The following is a 15,516-nucleotide window of genomic DNA, read 5'->3' as shown; positions in this document are numbered from 1 at the left end:
TCATCTTATTGTTACCCAATATCCCATCCTGAGCCCTTTTGTGTTGCTAGCCATCTGATGTCACTGATTAGTTTTATGGAAAAGACACGTGAGTTCCTATTTCAGCTTTACTAGGGAACCACAAATTTCGGATAATTTCTCATAAAAAAATATTTGACCACCCAGAAAACTTATAAATAAACAGAATTGTTCTGTAAACAGTCTAGCTTTCAGAACTTCCCATTGAGACCAGTCCTGGAGATTTTATTTCTCCAATTAAAGTTGCATGTGACATACTTGTATTGAGCTATTCGTATACATCTTTACACTTGCCAGAATCTATGCTCCCAAAAAAGACAGAGCCAGTACAAAATATTAAATTACTATGAATTGTACTAATCACTGTCAGTTAAGATTAATTGGTTGTAAAATATAGCATTCCATTTATAAAATTAATTTAGCCCCATTTTCATATCTATAACCTTTCAGTCACAGAAAAGCTATCCTCTCAACCGCAACTATAAATATTCTCAAAGGGACTGTAGAAATTAGAGTTCAGGAAAGCAAACAAATCTACATATGCTTACTCTTTGTTAAGTTATATTGATTTCAGCGGCCCCTATTCCCATTTAAATATAGATGGAAAGGGTTCTGCTATATTGGCTGCCAATCTGTTAAAGCTAGAGAAAACAGGGAAGAAATCAGGGGGATTTTATTACAGTCCCCCCCATCCCATAATAAGTAAGGTCAAAAGAGGTATTGTGGTAGGCTTTCCCAATGCTGGATTATGAGCAATCTATTTTTAATTTTTCCAGTTCCCACCAGTGGTGAGATTCAAAATTTCTTACTACCAGTTCTGTAGGCATGACTTGGTGGGCATGGTATGGTTTGGTGGGCATGGAAGGGGAAAGATACTGTAAAATCTCCATTCCCACCACAATCCATGGGGAAGGTTACTGCAAAATCCCCATTCCTCCCAATCAGCTGGGACTCGGGAGGCAGAGAATAGGTGGGGGTGGAGCCAGTCAGAGGTGCTATTTAGCAGTTCTCCAAACTACTCAAAATTTCCACTACTGGTTCTGCATAACTTGTCAGAACCTGCTGAAACCCACCTATGGTTCCCTCTCTATCTCATGTATTGAATTAAAAGGGAATATCTCTAGCATAACCTGAGCCAAATGTGGCCTACAATTTAGATTTGGTTAGTCATAGCAATTACTTACATTAAGTTCTTTATTGACTAGTGCCTAAGAGGCTTCTATACACTGTGAATGTATAACTCATTATTATTATTTTACTCATAGCATGTTAGATATTCTATCTACAGTACTGATTGAAGAATAATACATTCTGATTGAAGATTATGGTTATATTCTTGACCCCAGTAGATTGATCTTAAATGGAGCTAATTCTTGATGTTTCATTATTATTATTATTATTATTATTATTATTATTATTATTATTATTATTATTATTATTATTATTATTATTTATTAGATTTGTATGCCGCCCCTCTCCGAAGACTCGGGGCGGCTCACAACAAGGCAATTTCCGTCACTGAGTATCTTAGATACAGATGAACAGAATTGGAAGGGACCTTATAGGTCATCTAGTCCAACCCCCTGTGCAAGCAAACCCTATACCAGTGACAGCAAACCTATGGCATGGGTGCCATGGGTGACACACGAACCCATATCTGCTGGCACACAAGCTTTTGCCCTAGCTCAACTCCAACATGCATGTGCAAGCCGGCCAGTTGATTTTCAGCTCACATGGAGGCTATGGGAGGGTGTTTTCAGCTTACAGAGGGCTTCCATGGGGATGGGGGAGGGCATTTCAGCCCTTTCCAGGCTCTAGGGAAGCTTCTGGAGCCTGGGGAGGGCAAAAAACAGGCCTACTGGACCCACCAGAAGTTGAGAAATGGGCCTACGAGGCCCATCAGAATTGGGCCTCCAGGGGGAGCAGGAGGCGTTTTCATCCTCCACAGGCATTGAATTATAGGCACTCGCACATGCCTTGATTATGAATTGTGGACACTCGCACCTGCGCGATAGCACACACACTTTCAGCACCCATGGGGAAAAAAAGTCCGCCATCACTGCCCTATACCATTTTTGACAAATGGCAGTCCAGTCTCTTCTTGAATGATTTCAGTGAGGAAGCTCCCATAACTTGTGAAGGCAAGCTGTTCTGTTGGTTGGTTGCTCTCACTGTCAGAAAAATTATCCTTATTTCCAGGTTGAATCTTTCCTTGTTCCGTTTCTAGCCATTATTCCTTGTCTGGCCTTCAAGTGCTTTGGAAAATAGGTTGACCCCTTCCTCTCTGTGGCAGCCCCTCAAATATTGGAGCACTGCTATCACGTCTCCCCTGGTCCTTCTCTTCACTAGATTAGCCATACCCAATTCCTGCAACCGTTCGTCGTACGTTTTAGTCCCCAGTCTCCTAATCGTCTTAGTTGCTCTTCTCTACACGCTTTCTAGAGTCTCAACATATAGTGTGATAGTGTGATGACCACAGCTAGATGCAATATTCCAGATATGGTCTTACTAAGGCTTTATAGAGTGGTATTAGTAACTCACTTGATGTTGATTGCAAATTTTCTAAATCAATAGTGAAAGTAATTATTTTATCTGTTTGCAGAACAATCATCCAAATGAACAGGTATGCTGCCCTGAGTCCCAAGAGAAGGGCAGCATAGAAATCTGATTAAATAAAATAAATAAATAATAAATAAGTAATCAAGTGTGATGAGAAAGATGGAAGGTTTTGCCTGCTGTCTCTTTGTTGGCATAATTTTGTTAGTAGTATTGTTAGGGTTACATGTCCATACAGTTACACTTTTCTATACGGTGGATTTCAGACATGTATTTTCATTACTTGGTGACCAGAGGCATCCAAGAACCAAGCTGTGGTTTTGACTATGCAATGTAAGGCATTGATTGATTGCCTGTTACTTGTTAACATCACATGAATATAAAAAGGGTATTATGTTTTTGAAGATGCAATCATGAACACCATCCTGACATACAGATGATGACTAGAGCATCAAACAAATATGATGTTATTTCACAGGCTAAATAAATAGTGCATCCTAGCGGGGACTCAGCTGATACATTTGACTAGCAAATAATGAAAAATTAACTGAATAATATATTTTTGGGAATATTGTGTTAAAATTTTATTTGATACTTTGATATATGGTTATTGAAGAGGTTGGCTAAAGTATTCGTGCATATCCATTTTTTACCTTATGTGCCAGCATTGTGCTACTTAGTAAGCTTCTGTTAGTGTGTTTTCAACCTATTTGAAATTTAATTGAAATTCTCCATTTCATAAAAATGATATTCACATTCTTCTGCAGAGATTTTATTTATTTTTTATTTGTTTCTTTTTGTCAAGTATGTATTGGTAGTATACAAAGATATAACAATGTTTATATACATGATACTAGTAAGAGAGAAACATTAGGACAGGGGACAGAAGGCATGCTGGTACACTTATGCACGCCCCTTACTGACCTCTTAGGAATCAGGTGAGGTCAACAGTGGATAGTCTAAGGGTAAAGTTTTGGGGGTTAGGTAATGATACTACACAGTCTGGTAGTGAGTCCCATGCATCAACTACTGCAGTTATATTTCCTGCAGTTGAGTTTGGTGTGGTTTACTTCAAGTTTGTATCTGTTATATGCTGGTGTGTTGTTGTGGCTGAAGCTGAAGTAGTCATTGACAGGAAGGACATTGTAGCAGATGATTTTATGGGCTATGCTTAGGTCGTGTTTAAGGTGATGTAGTTCTAAGCTTTCTAAATCATGGATTGTAAGTCTAGTTGCATAGGGTGTTACGAGTGGAGGGCTGTTCTAGAGTGTTTATGTCTGAAATGCAGTGAGGGTTCCAGATAGATGGGATGTATTCAAGGATTGGTCTGGTGAAAGTTTTGTATGCTCTAGTTAGTAGTGTGAGATTGCCGGAGCAGAAGCTACATAGGATTAAGTTAACAACTCTTGAAACCTTTTTGGCTTCATATATTCTTTCATAATTATATTATGTTAACTATGAATTCATTTTAAAACCAAAAATGTTGACCCCTTTAAATCTCCTTGCATTGTGTGGTGGCTGGCTTCAGGCCAGCTGATTTTGATTCTGGCTGGCTGGAGGAGGAATCAGACAATGAACCAGAAGGAGAAAGGGATGAGGAAAGGGTTGAAGACGAAGAGAGGAAAATGGAGCCAGTCAGATCTCCAGCCAGAGTTTCATCTGAGTCAGACATGGATGAAATAATGGACGATCCTATTCTCAATGTCCTAGTAAGGATAATGCTGGGACGCCAAGGTGTTAAGAATTAATGTCGCTGCCGCAGCCTTAAAAAAAGGGAAGTTTTGCAGCTAACGGTGTGGGAGTTTTTCATTCAGTTTTTGGAGAAAGACTTTATTTATTTATTATTTATTATTTATTACTTAGATTTGTATGCCGCCCCTCTCCGAAGACTCGGGGCGGCTCACAACAAGTGGAAACAAATAATAAATAATCTGACAAATTTAAAATATTTAAAGATTTAAAACAGACCCCATATACTAACAGACATACACACAAGCATACCATATATAAATTAAACATGCCCAGGGGGAGATGTTTCAGTTCCCCCATGCCTGACGGCAAAGGTGGGTTTTAAGGAGTTTACGGAAGGCAGGAAGAGTAGGGGCAGTTCTAATCTCCAGGGGGAGTTGGTTCCAGAGGGCCGGTGCCGCCACAGAGAAGGCTCTTCCCCTGGGGCCCGCCAACCGACATTGTTTAGTTGACGGGACCCGGAGAAGGCCCACTCTGTGGGACCTAATCGGTCGCTGGGATTCGTGCGGCAGGAGGCGGTCTCAGAGATATTCTGGTCCAGTGCCATGAAGGGCTTTAAAGGTCATAACCAACACTTTGAATTGTGACCGGAAACTGATCGGCAGCCAATGCAGACTGCGGAGTGATGGTGAAACATGGGCATACCTAGGTAAGCCCATGACTGCTCTCGCAGCTGCATTCTGCACGATCTGAAGTTTCCGAACACTTTTCAAAGGTAGCCCCATGTAGAGAGCATTACAGTAGTCGAACCTCGAGGTGATGAGGGCATGAGTGACTGTGAGTAATGAGTCCTGGTCCAGATAGGGCCGCAACTGGTGCACCAGGCGAACCTGGGCAAACGCCCCCCTCGCCACAGCTGAGAGATGGTTTTCTAATGTGAGCTGTGGATCGAGGAGGATGCCCAAGTTGCGGACCCTCTCTGAGGGGGTCAATAATCCCCCCCCCAGGGTGATGGACGGACAGATGGGATTGTCCTTGGGAGGCAAAACCCACAGCCACTCCGTCTTATCCGGGTTGAGCTTGAGTCTGTTGACACCCATCCAGGCCCCAACAGCCTCCAGGCACCGGCACATCACTTCCACCGCTTCGTTGACTGGGCATGGGGTGGAGATGTAAAGCTGAGTATCATCCGCATATTGATGATACCTCACCCCATGTCCTTGGATGATCTCACCCAGCGGTTTCATGTAGATGTTGAATAGCAGGGGGGAGAGGACCGACCCCTGAGGCACCCCACAAGGGAGAAACCTAGGAGTCGACCTCTGACCCCCCACTAACACCGACTGCGACCGGCCAGAGAGGTAGGAGGAGAACCACTGAAAAACAGTGCCTCCCACCCCCAACCCCTCCAGCCGGCGCAGAAGGATACCATGGTCAATGGTATCGAAAGCCGCTGAGAGGTCAAGGAGCACCAGGACAGAGGATAAACCCCTGTCCCGGGCCCGCCAGAGATCATCCATCAACGCGACCAAAGCGGTTTCCGTGCTGTAACCGGGCCTGAAACCCGACTGCTGGGGACCTAGATAATCGGCTTCTTCCAAGGACCGCTGGAGCTGGAGTGCCACCACCTTCTCGACAACCTTCCCCATAAAGGGAAGGTTGGAGACTGGACGATAGTTGTTAAGCATGGCTGGGTCCAGGGAGGGCTTCTTGAGGAGGGGGCGCACGAGCGCTTCTTTATAGAGTGATGGAAAAACTCCCCTCCCCAAGGAAGCGTTGGTAATCTCCTGGGCCCAGCTCCGTGTCACCTCCCTGCTGGCCGAAACCAACCAGGAGGGACACGGATCCAGTAAACAGGTGGCAGAACTCACAGCTCCAATGGCCTTGTCCACTTCATCAGGTGTCACCAGATCAAACTCCTCCCAGACAGGTGGACAAGTACGTGCCCCAGTCACCTCGACTGACTCGTTGTCAGTCGACTCTGTTTTACAATTGGAGTCGAGGTCGGCCCGGATCCGAGCGACTTTATCAGCGAAAAACGTGTTAAAATCCTCGGCACTACTCTGCAAGGGCTCCCCAACTCCCCCCTGGTTAAGAAGGGAGCGGGTCACCCTAAACAGAGCGGCCGGGCGGGATTCCGCTGATGCAATCAAGGCGGCATGGTACGCGCATCTTGCCGCCTTGAGCGCCACTTTGTAAGTCTTAATAAAAGCTCTTACAAGTGTTCGATCGGATTCAGACCTACTCTTCCTCCATCGCTTCTCTAGACGTCTCTTTTGGCGTTTCAACTCCCGGAGCTCCTCGTTGAACCATGGGGCTCTAAGGGGTCTAACACCACGGAGAGGTCGCAAAGGCGCAATCCGGTCAAGAGCCCCCGCCGCAGCCCTGTTCCAGGCCTCCGCAAGAGACTCCACCGAACTGTGGACTAGTGCCTCTGGAATAACCCCAAGCGCCATCTGAAAGCCCTCTGGGTCCATCAGGCGTCTGGAGCGGAACATCTTCATTGGTTCCGCCTCCCTGCAGGGGAGGATTGGAGCCAGGAAGTCAAGCCGCAGTAGAAAATGATCTGACCATGACAAAGGCAATACTTCTAAGCCCCTTAGTCTCAGACCATTACTCAATTGCTCGGAAAGGAATACCATGTCAGGTGCGTGCCCTCCCTCGTGAGTCGGACCCTGTACTACTTGAGTCAGGTCCACGGCTGTCATGGTGGCCATGAACTCCTGTGCCAACCCAGATGAATTGTGGTTTCATGTTTTCTGTGGATATCTTTGGACATTCTGACATTCAAGCCGTGAGTGGCTGACGTAAACCAGAAAGGCTTCTATGCTGACTTGAGTGATTAACTCTGACCTGTTGGACTCATAAACTAACATTACTCCGGCAGACACTGAGGGTTGCAATTTTCTGTATGTAAAGAGAACCTCTTTGCTTTCTTTTTACAAGTCTGCAAGTGTGTGTGTTTGGTTAATTACTTCGTTTCTGGGTGGCCCACGGCCAGGCAGAACACACTGAATGTGTTTCTTGGAATTCTGGTGAAAATATAACATCAATTGACCCAATGGCAGCCAAGGAAAGAAATTGGTCTCAGAAAGTTATTTCTATTTTAAGTTTAAAATAATAAAAATAAACTTTTTATCTTTGCTAAGTCATCTTACTTTTAGAATGCCCAAGGAATGGCATTATAAAATGGGCAGTGCAAGAAGCATAGATGAGAAGATATTCTGAAATTATCCACTTTATTTAAAAAAACGCAAAATCCTAATCCTTCATATCATTCTTCAGTGTATTTATGAACTGCATTAAGTATTTGTATATTAATATTAAAAACTTGTGGAGTGGATTTAATGTTCTATAGGGAGATGACTTCATTTAATTACAGATATATTTTGTCATGAGATAACATGATGTCTCTTTATTAGAATGCCAGGATTATGCTATTTATTTTTACCAAAATCCCTTACTCCCACCCATCGGTTCCACCCAGGAAAGAAAGTCTAATTTATATTCAGAACTGCTCAAGTTTTAGCTTATTATTTATTGAAACATAATGTTCAAGGTGGTTTGAGACTTTTCACACTTTCAAAGTATAAAAACAATGATACAAAATAAAGGGACAATCAGTTAATTAGCCACCCCTTCATACTCTTGGAGATTTGTTTAACAAGTGTTTCCTCTTCTTTGGTGATTATAAAACAGCAAAATAATTTCGTGCTCCCAGGATTTATATTCTCAATTTGAATACTTATACATCTCAAATTGTATTAATTATAAAACTAACACCAGGAACTGACTTACGTTTAGTTGTACCCAGGGCCACCATCAGGAATTTTGGGGCCCCATACAGCCTAAGTGTCTGCCCCCCCCGGCCATTTTAAAACTACTCCCCCCCAAATCCCGTGCCATGCCACCATGGCCACACACCCTGGGCAAGCCCTCCCCCGGCCCTCTGAGGGCAAACACAGCCCTGATGTGGCCCTCAATGAAATTGAGTTTGACACTCCTGGCCTAGAGGCTAAATCCTATGAACAAGGGCTATGAGAACGAGTATGTTTAGCTCAATAAATAGAAAACTGAGGGGGAATATAATAGTAGTTTCCCAATCCTTAAATGGCTGCCACAGAGCAGATGGCATCTATTTATTCTCCATGCCACCTGAAGGTAGTACAAGAAGCAATGGGCGGAACCTCACCAAGAAGAAATGCAATCTGGAAATAAGGAAAAACTTGGGACTGGGCGGCATAGAAATAAATAAATAAATAATCAATCAATCAATCCCTTCTTTTTTATTAAAAGAAATTAATAATTTTAAAAAACCAATATCCATTACTATTAAAACTAAAACAACCAGCAAAACTATTAATAAAGACAGGTGAGGGCTGGGTTTTTTTCTCTGTTATTATTTAAGTGCTTTTACCATATGCTTTAAATCAAGAGTCACTTCTCTCTCCGTTTCTCTCTCTTTTCTGTCATTCTCTGCCTCAATCATTTTCTCATTTCTCTTTTTTTCTCCCCTTTTTTCTATCATTTCTCTCTCTCTCTTCCTTCCACTCTTCTCTCTCTCTCTTTCTTCCTCTCTTTCACTCTCTTCCTTCCTCTCTCATCTCTTTCTTTCTCTCTCTTTCTCTCTCTTGCTTTCTTCCTCTCTCTCACTCTCTTCCTTCCTCTCTCATCTCTTTCTTTCTTTCTCTCTCTTTCTCTCTCTTGCTTTCTTCCTCTCTATCACTCTCTTCCTTCCTCTCTCATATCTCTCTCTCTCTTTCTCTATCTTGCTTTCTTCCTCTCTCACTCTCTTCCTTCCTCTCTCATCTCTTTCTTTCCTTCTCTCTCTTTCTCTCTCTTGCTTTCTTCCTCTCTCACACTCCCTTCCTCTCTCATCTCTCTCTCTTTCTCTATCTTGCTTTCTTCCTCTCTCACTCTCTTTCTTTCTTTATCTTTCTCTATCTTGCTTTCTTCCTGTCTCTCACTCTCTTCCTTCCTCTCTCATCTCTATCTCTCTCTTTCTTTCTTTCTCTCTCTCTCTTTCTCTAGCTTTCTTCCTCTCACTCTCTTCCTTCCTCTCTCATCTCTTTCTTTCTTTCTCTCTCTTTCTCTATCTTGCTTTCTTCCTCTCTCTCACTCTCTTCCTTCCTCTCTCATATCTCTCTCTCTCTTTCTCTATCTTGCTTTCTTCCTCTCTCACTCTCTTCCTTCCTCTCTCATCTCTTTCTTTCCTTCTCTCTCTTTCTCTATCTTGCTTTCTTCCTCTCTCACACTCTCTTCCTTCCTCTTTCATCTCTCTCTCTCTCTCTTTCTCTATCTTGCTTTCTTCCTCTCCCACTCTCTTTCTTTCTTTCTCTATCTTTCTCTATCTTGCTTTCTTCCTGTCTCTCACTCTCTTCCTTCCTCTCTCATCTCTCTCTCTCTCTTTCTTTCTCTTTCTCTCTCTCTCTTTCTCTAGCTTTCTTCCTCTCACTCTCTTCCTTCCTCTCCCATCTCTTTCTTTCTTTCTTTCTCTATTTCTCTATCTCTCCCCCTCTTTCTCTTTCTTTTTCTCACTTTCCCTCTCTTGTTTTTTCTCTCTCTCTCTCTTGCTTTCTCTCACACACTCTTTCTCTCTTGTTTTCTTTCTCTCACTCTTTCTCTCTCTCGTTCTCTCTCTCTCTTGCTATCTCTTTCCCTCCCCCTATTTCTCTCTCTCTCTCTCTTTCTCACTTTCTCTCTATCTTTTTCTGTCGTCGCTCTCACTCTCTCTCGTTCTCTGGAGGCTGGCAAAAGTGATATTCAATGTCGGGCGCGCGGGCTGACGCGTGCTCTCCCCATCCCCCTGCTGCCAGCCCGCCCGGAACATTCAAAGTAAGAAAAACCTTCGTTCTTACTTTGAATGTTCCGGGTGGGCTGGCAGGGAGATGGGGAGAGTGCGCGTCGGCCTGCCGGAGCTGAGCAATTCTGCTGGCGATGGGTGAGGCAAAGGCGGCGGGCCGCTTTAGGGCTCCTGCGGCGCCTCGGCTGCGCTCCGTCCTGGGGGAGGCAGGGGCCCTGGCGTTTCTCCGACCTCCAGCTGTTGCTGCTGCCTCGGCAGGGGCAGCCTCCTCCGGCACGAGGGTGGGCATTTCGCCCCCCCCATTCCGCCTCATTCGCCCGGCTCCCTTCTCATGCGAGGCACGAGGGTCGCGCCGGAACAGGCCCACGACTCTGGCCGCAGCCTTGCTTGAGAGCTGAAGGCAGGAAATGGCGGGGCTCGACGGGAGGGCCGCGCCAGGAGCGAGAATGAGCTTCACGTTTCTGCCTCCTCGCATCCCGGTGATTCTTCAGCCCTTCAAACCCAATGGGCTCTTTATTTATTTACTCATTGGACTCATATGCTGCCCCTCTCCATGGACTCGGGGCGGATTACAACATTTCAATAAAAATACAATATATAAAACACAAATTAATAGAAATAATTCAGTTAATTATATTAAAAAGCGAAACATTTAAGAATCAAAACATCCACATGCCGGATGTCCCGGATGAGGCGAGCGCCCAGCCGCCCAAGCCTCGTTACCAAATGGATTTTTTTACACAGAAGGCTCCTTAGGAAAGAAACAAAATTTAACACAAGCGCAACTAACATTTGCAAATGGCTTTTTTTTTTGAGCGACTGGGATGATTGGCTTGTAAAAGGAATTGGAGTGCAAAAGCAAACTACTCGTGCCGGCCCGGGCCCGGATGAGGCGAGCTGCTCAGTGGGCATAAATTACTGCAGGCGCCAGGAGGCCGGCCAGCAAAACCGGGGGGGGCTCATTTTTCAATTTGGCCAGGCCCCTGACGCCACTCCCAGTAGTACCGGCCTATCGGCGGCCCTGGTTGTACCTATTTCACAGCTTAATAAATGAGTGAATGAGTAAATGAATTTTGGATAGAATTGTCCATGAATCTGTGATGAAACATCCACATAATACATTAATGTATTTTAGTAGTAATATTGTGTAGTGTATCAAAAATATCGATAGTGATTTATACATAATTTACAAACATATTTGGGGCTGGAAAAATCATCTTTAAGCAGTGCTGCCATTATGCGAGGCATTATGTGATCTCACCTTTTTTTGTTCCATTAAGCAAATTATCCTGGTCTTTAAGGAAGACATCACATGATCACAATTTGCAACCTTCCCTGATGACTTTCCAGTGAATAAAAGCAAACATACGTGGACCAGTATAATGTTGCAGAATCCAACCTAGGTTGGTTATCGGGACAAGAGGTTTTGTCTTTCAGGTTTTCAGACTCATGCTGGAGCTCATCCTCAGGGAACTTCTCTCTACTAAAATATACCAGGCAGCTCAGAAAACTAAACCTCTGATTCCAGCAATTGACCCAGATTGGATCTTACTTACCAATGACTTATCAGAAACCAACTGGAAAGATTACAAATGGCAGTCAGAGCACAACACTGCAATTGTCACAAATGCAGAGACAAATTGTGTTCTTGTGACTGCAGTGGTCTGGTTATAAGTAACTTTTTTCAGCACCAATTTAATTTTGAACTCTCAGCAAATGAAAAGTCATAAGTGGAGGAATATAGGGAGAAATAGGGAGTATAGGGAGAAAAAGCTAAAAAATGAGCATAACATATCATTATAAAGACCAACTGAAACATATCGAACAGAAAAAGTTGCTGAATTCCATAGAAGTCTTCCTTAAGATGGGCAATGAACAAAAACAGGAGTAAGGCTAGAAAAGGGCAGGAAGGAGTTTCAAGACTAACAATTTGGGGTTTTAGCAAAGAAGCAATGAATTTAAAATTATTCATCTTCAGTACTACCAGAAAATAAATTCATTTATAAAACTAGCACCTTAGTTTTCTAAAATGTCCTTAAAAATTTTGAAAAACTATTTTTACTATTTACATGAACCAATCCTGTGACCCAGTAATCTTGTACTTGGGTTAATTTACAATAAGTCTATAGACATATTTGTACATCAATCCCATCTTGTCATTATTAGTTTTGATGCTATTAAAAATGAATTTCTTAAATTTTGGACAAATATTTATGTATTTTTTCTTATCTTTTTTTAATGTACACTGAGAGCATGTGCACCAAGACAAATTCCTTGTGTGTCCAATCACACTTGGCCAATAAAATTCTATTCTATTCTATTCTATTTATATGACATATAAGCCTAGAAATATCTGAGCTATCTCATATCCTGTCACAAGAACTAATCCAGTACTTCCTGAAATCAAATGGTCTTTGGTTCCATTTGAACAGTATTTTTTCAGTTTCAGGTTCAATTTTCTTTTTCTTCCTAGTCATAACTTTCCCTGAATGTGGAACTTTTACTTACGGTTTCCACACCAGGTGTTTGCTAATAATGCAGCATATTAAGGTATGATGTTTTGTAAGTTGTTATGGCAACACAATAACAAGTAGGAGTCTTTCCTGATAAATAAACCTTGAAAACTCCAAAAACTAATACAGGTTTGACCCAGAAGACAAAAGAACACTTGACCTTATTATTATGAAATATAAAGTCATAGTAGCCAGTGGTGCAAAAGACATATTATCTGATTCAATATTCCATTATCCTATTTTCCTTTGATAAGATTTTTAAAGTGTCATTTTGAAATTGCCAAATGACTAGATTTCTACACTTTTCCCACTGTTTAAATAGCCCTGTGAAGTGCTTCATATTTAATTCCTAAACAATCCTTTGCACAATACAGGGGCATAAGAAGAGTGTTTATCTGCTATACTTCTGCCACACAAATCCCAGCGACCAGTTAGGTCCCACAGAGTTGGCCTTCTCCGGGTCCCGTCGACTAAACAATGTTGTCTGGCGGGACCCAGGGGAAGAGCCTTCTCTGGCAGCCCCGACCATCTGGAACCAGCTCCCCCCGGAGATTAGGATTGCCCCCACTCTCCTTGCCTTGCCTTAAAACCCACCTCTGCCATCAGGCATGGGGGAACTGAGATAGCTTCCCCAGGCCTATATTGTTTATGTATGGTATGTTGTGTGCATGTTTTTTAAATTATGGGTTTTTAGTTTTAATTATTAGATTTGTATTGTATATTGTTTTTCTATTACTGTTGTGAGCCGCCCCGAGTCTACAGAGAGGGGCAGCATACAAATTTAATAAATAAATAAATACTGTAAAGCAGTTGTTTTTTATGGACCATGTGGCAGTGCATAGCTTCCTTTAAGAGTTATAGACAGGTGGTACATTTGGGCCAGTGAAGGGCTACCAAAATCTTTACTACTACACTGTGGGCGTGGCTTATGCAGGACACTCTGCATTTTCTTTCAACATCTTTCAGTGCAAATTGGGTGCTCTGGGGTGGAGCTCCATTTTCACTACCCCACTGCATCCCCCATTGGGCAAATGTTTGGTACATATACTGTAAATACACTTGGGTTGGGGTAGGGGGAACTTAGTTATTGTGATAGAACATATTAGAGAGAGGCTAATATCACTTTAAAAATCATAGAAGTCTCTCCCAGTGTCTGAAAAAGGCTTTATCGATGTTCACCTGCAGGGCATGTATTCAGCATGACTTGAAGGGAGATTTGTAAGTGCACTGTTGAACAATGTTTCTGTCCTTGTGGTGCCAGTCAAGTGGAATATATTATTCACTACATCGTCCACTCTCCTATTTATAATAAGATTAGGCACCAAATTATTCATAGTAAGTGAATACTTTGTCTCTTATCTTCACTTATTCAAAGAAATGGCCCAATGAGAGCTTACACTTCTTTGGCCTATGAAAGACTTCCTGTCCCATGGAAATTTGTAACTTCATACAGGTGAATACAGATAGACTTCTTTCATACCTTTATCCTCAAAGTACAAAGATCAATGAATGAACTGGAATTTGGGGCTTAAATGATGCTGCAGATATCTTGCATACGTTACTATACCTTGTTCATCTAACCCCTGTTCAGAGTTACTGAAACCTGTGTTGGTATAAATTGTGATTAGCATTGGAATAAAGATACTCAGTCATTGTTACAAGTGACAAGATAGAAAAGGTAGCTTAGAGAAGAAGCAATATTCAGACCTAGGCTTTCTGCTTTGAAAATACTGGTTTGGATATAACCACCATGAGATTTAGGCAAATTGTAAAAAGCGCAGCTGAAAGCTGAGCGTGGGGAAAGAATTGAAGGGACCTTTCTCTAGGATTGCTAGCATCTACTGCCCTTGTTCCTAACTGTTTTTCTCTTTTTCTAGTCAGGCTTGATCAGGACGCAGGAAGCAGATTACTTTTTGAAACCACTACCTCCAAATATTGCACTTAAACATAACATTTCTGTTCCTGTTGGTCATCGTTCTCATGTACTGTATAAGAGATCAACTGAATCTAAACTGGTAATGGATAATAATGAGGTAATTGAGACTGCTGAGAGGCAGCAGGAGGCTCACAATTATGTCTTCCAAGATAGCCAACCATCTCACAATTCTGAGTGGCATCAAAAACAGCACTTTTGTGGAAGGCGTAAAAAATGTATGTAAAGTTGTCTTTTCCTCTGTTTATTACTTAATGTATTTTAAGACTGCCAATTTGACATTCAGTTCTGTTTTTTCCAGCAAATAAATGTTTTCACACATAAGATGTAATCAAAAAATGATGTTCAATTGAACATTTGCTACTGCTTTGTATAATGTGGTGTGTGAGAGGTTGCTCTAATGTAGTTCCATATCAAATGTACAAGCAAATTAACATCACAGTGTTTGTAGTGTAAATTTATTATCATGTTAGGATTCACTGTTCAAAACTCTTTTCTCCTAATGCTTTAACTCCTTAATTAGGAACAATTAATCAATGTATTTAATGATTTCTTCCATTTTATTTGTTATTATTAGGCCGTTGAAATTTATGTTAGCTTTTGAATACATCTGCATATTTTCCCATTTTTAATCTTAGAAGGAAATAACCTGATGTAAAAGATGTTTTGGGTCCAAATTCCATCAGTCCCCAGTCAATAGGCAGAAGACATAGTTTAAATCACCTTAAAAAACCCAGACTATCAAATTATACTCAATTTAAGCATCTTTGGCCCAACCCAGACAAATGAAGCACTCTTAAGTTGGGTTGATTTAACCAGGGAAAATTAATGCACAATTTAAATCAATAGTACAAGTAATCCCTGGATTATGAGCACTCCCTTAATGAATGTTCAAAGTTATGCAACAAGCACCCCGAAACAATGAATCTTGTAGCATCATGGCAGTTGTTTGCCCTTACAAACAACTGCAGAGGCGTTGCAACATTTGTCCTGAACATTGCAGG

At 42.1% G+C, this 15,516-nt stretch overlaps 1 protein-coding gene across 1 annotated transcript in view; it reads left to right on the top strand.

The window, feature by feature from the left end:
• Window positions 1-15,516, top strand: part of ADAMTS16 (ADAM metallopeptidase with thrombospondin type 1 motif 16) — a 110,122-nt gene that overhangs the window by 8,145 nt on the left and 86,461 nt on the right. The window contains exon 4 of the mRNA XM_070747015.1: window positions 14,457-14,730. Within this exon, the coding sequence (XP_070603116.1) occupies window positions 14,457-14,730 (274 nt within the window). The remainder of the gene's footprint in view (window positions 1-14,456; window positions 14,731-15,516) is intronic.

The sequence above is a fragment of the Erythrolamprus reginae genome, chromosome 3, assembly GCF_031021105.1.
Source record: "Erythrolamprus reginae isolate rEryReg1 chromosome 3, rEryReg1.hap1, whole genome shotgun sequence".
NCBI classification, from domain to species: domain Eukaryota; kingdom Metazoa; phylum Chordata; class Lepidosauria; order Squamata; family Dipsadidae; genus Erythrolamprus; species Erythrolamprus reginae.
This window is presented reverse-complemented; position numbering and strand designations above follow the sequence as displayed.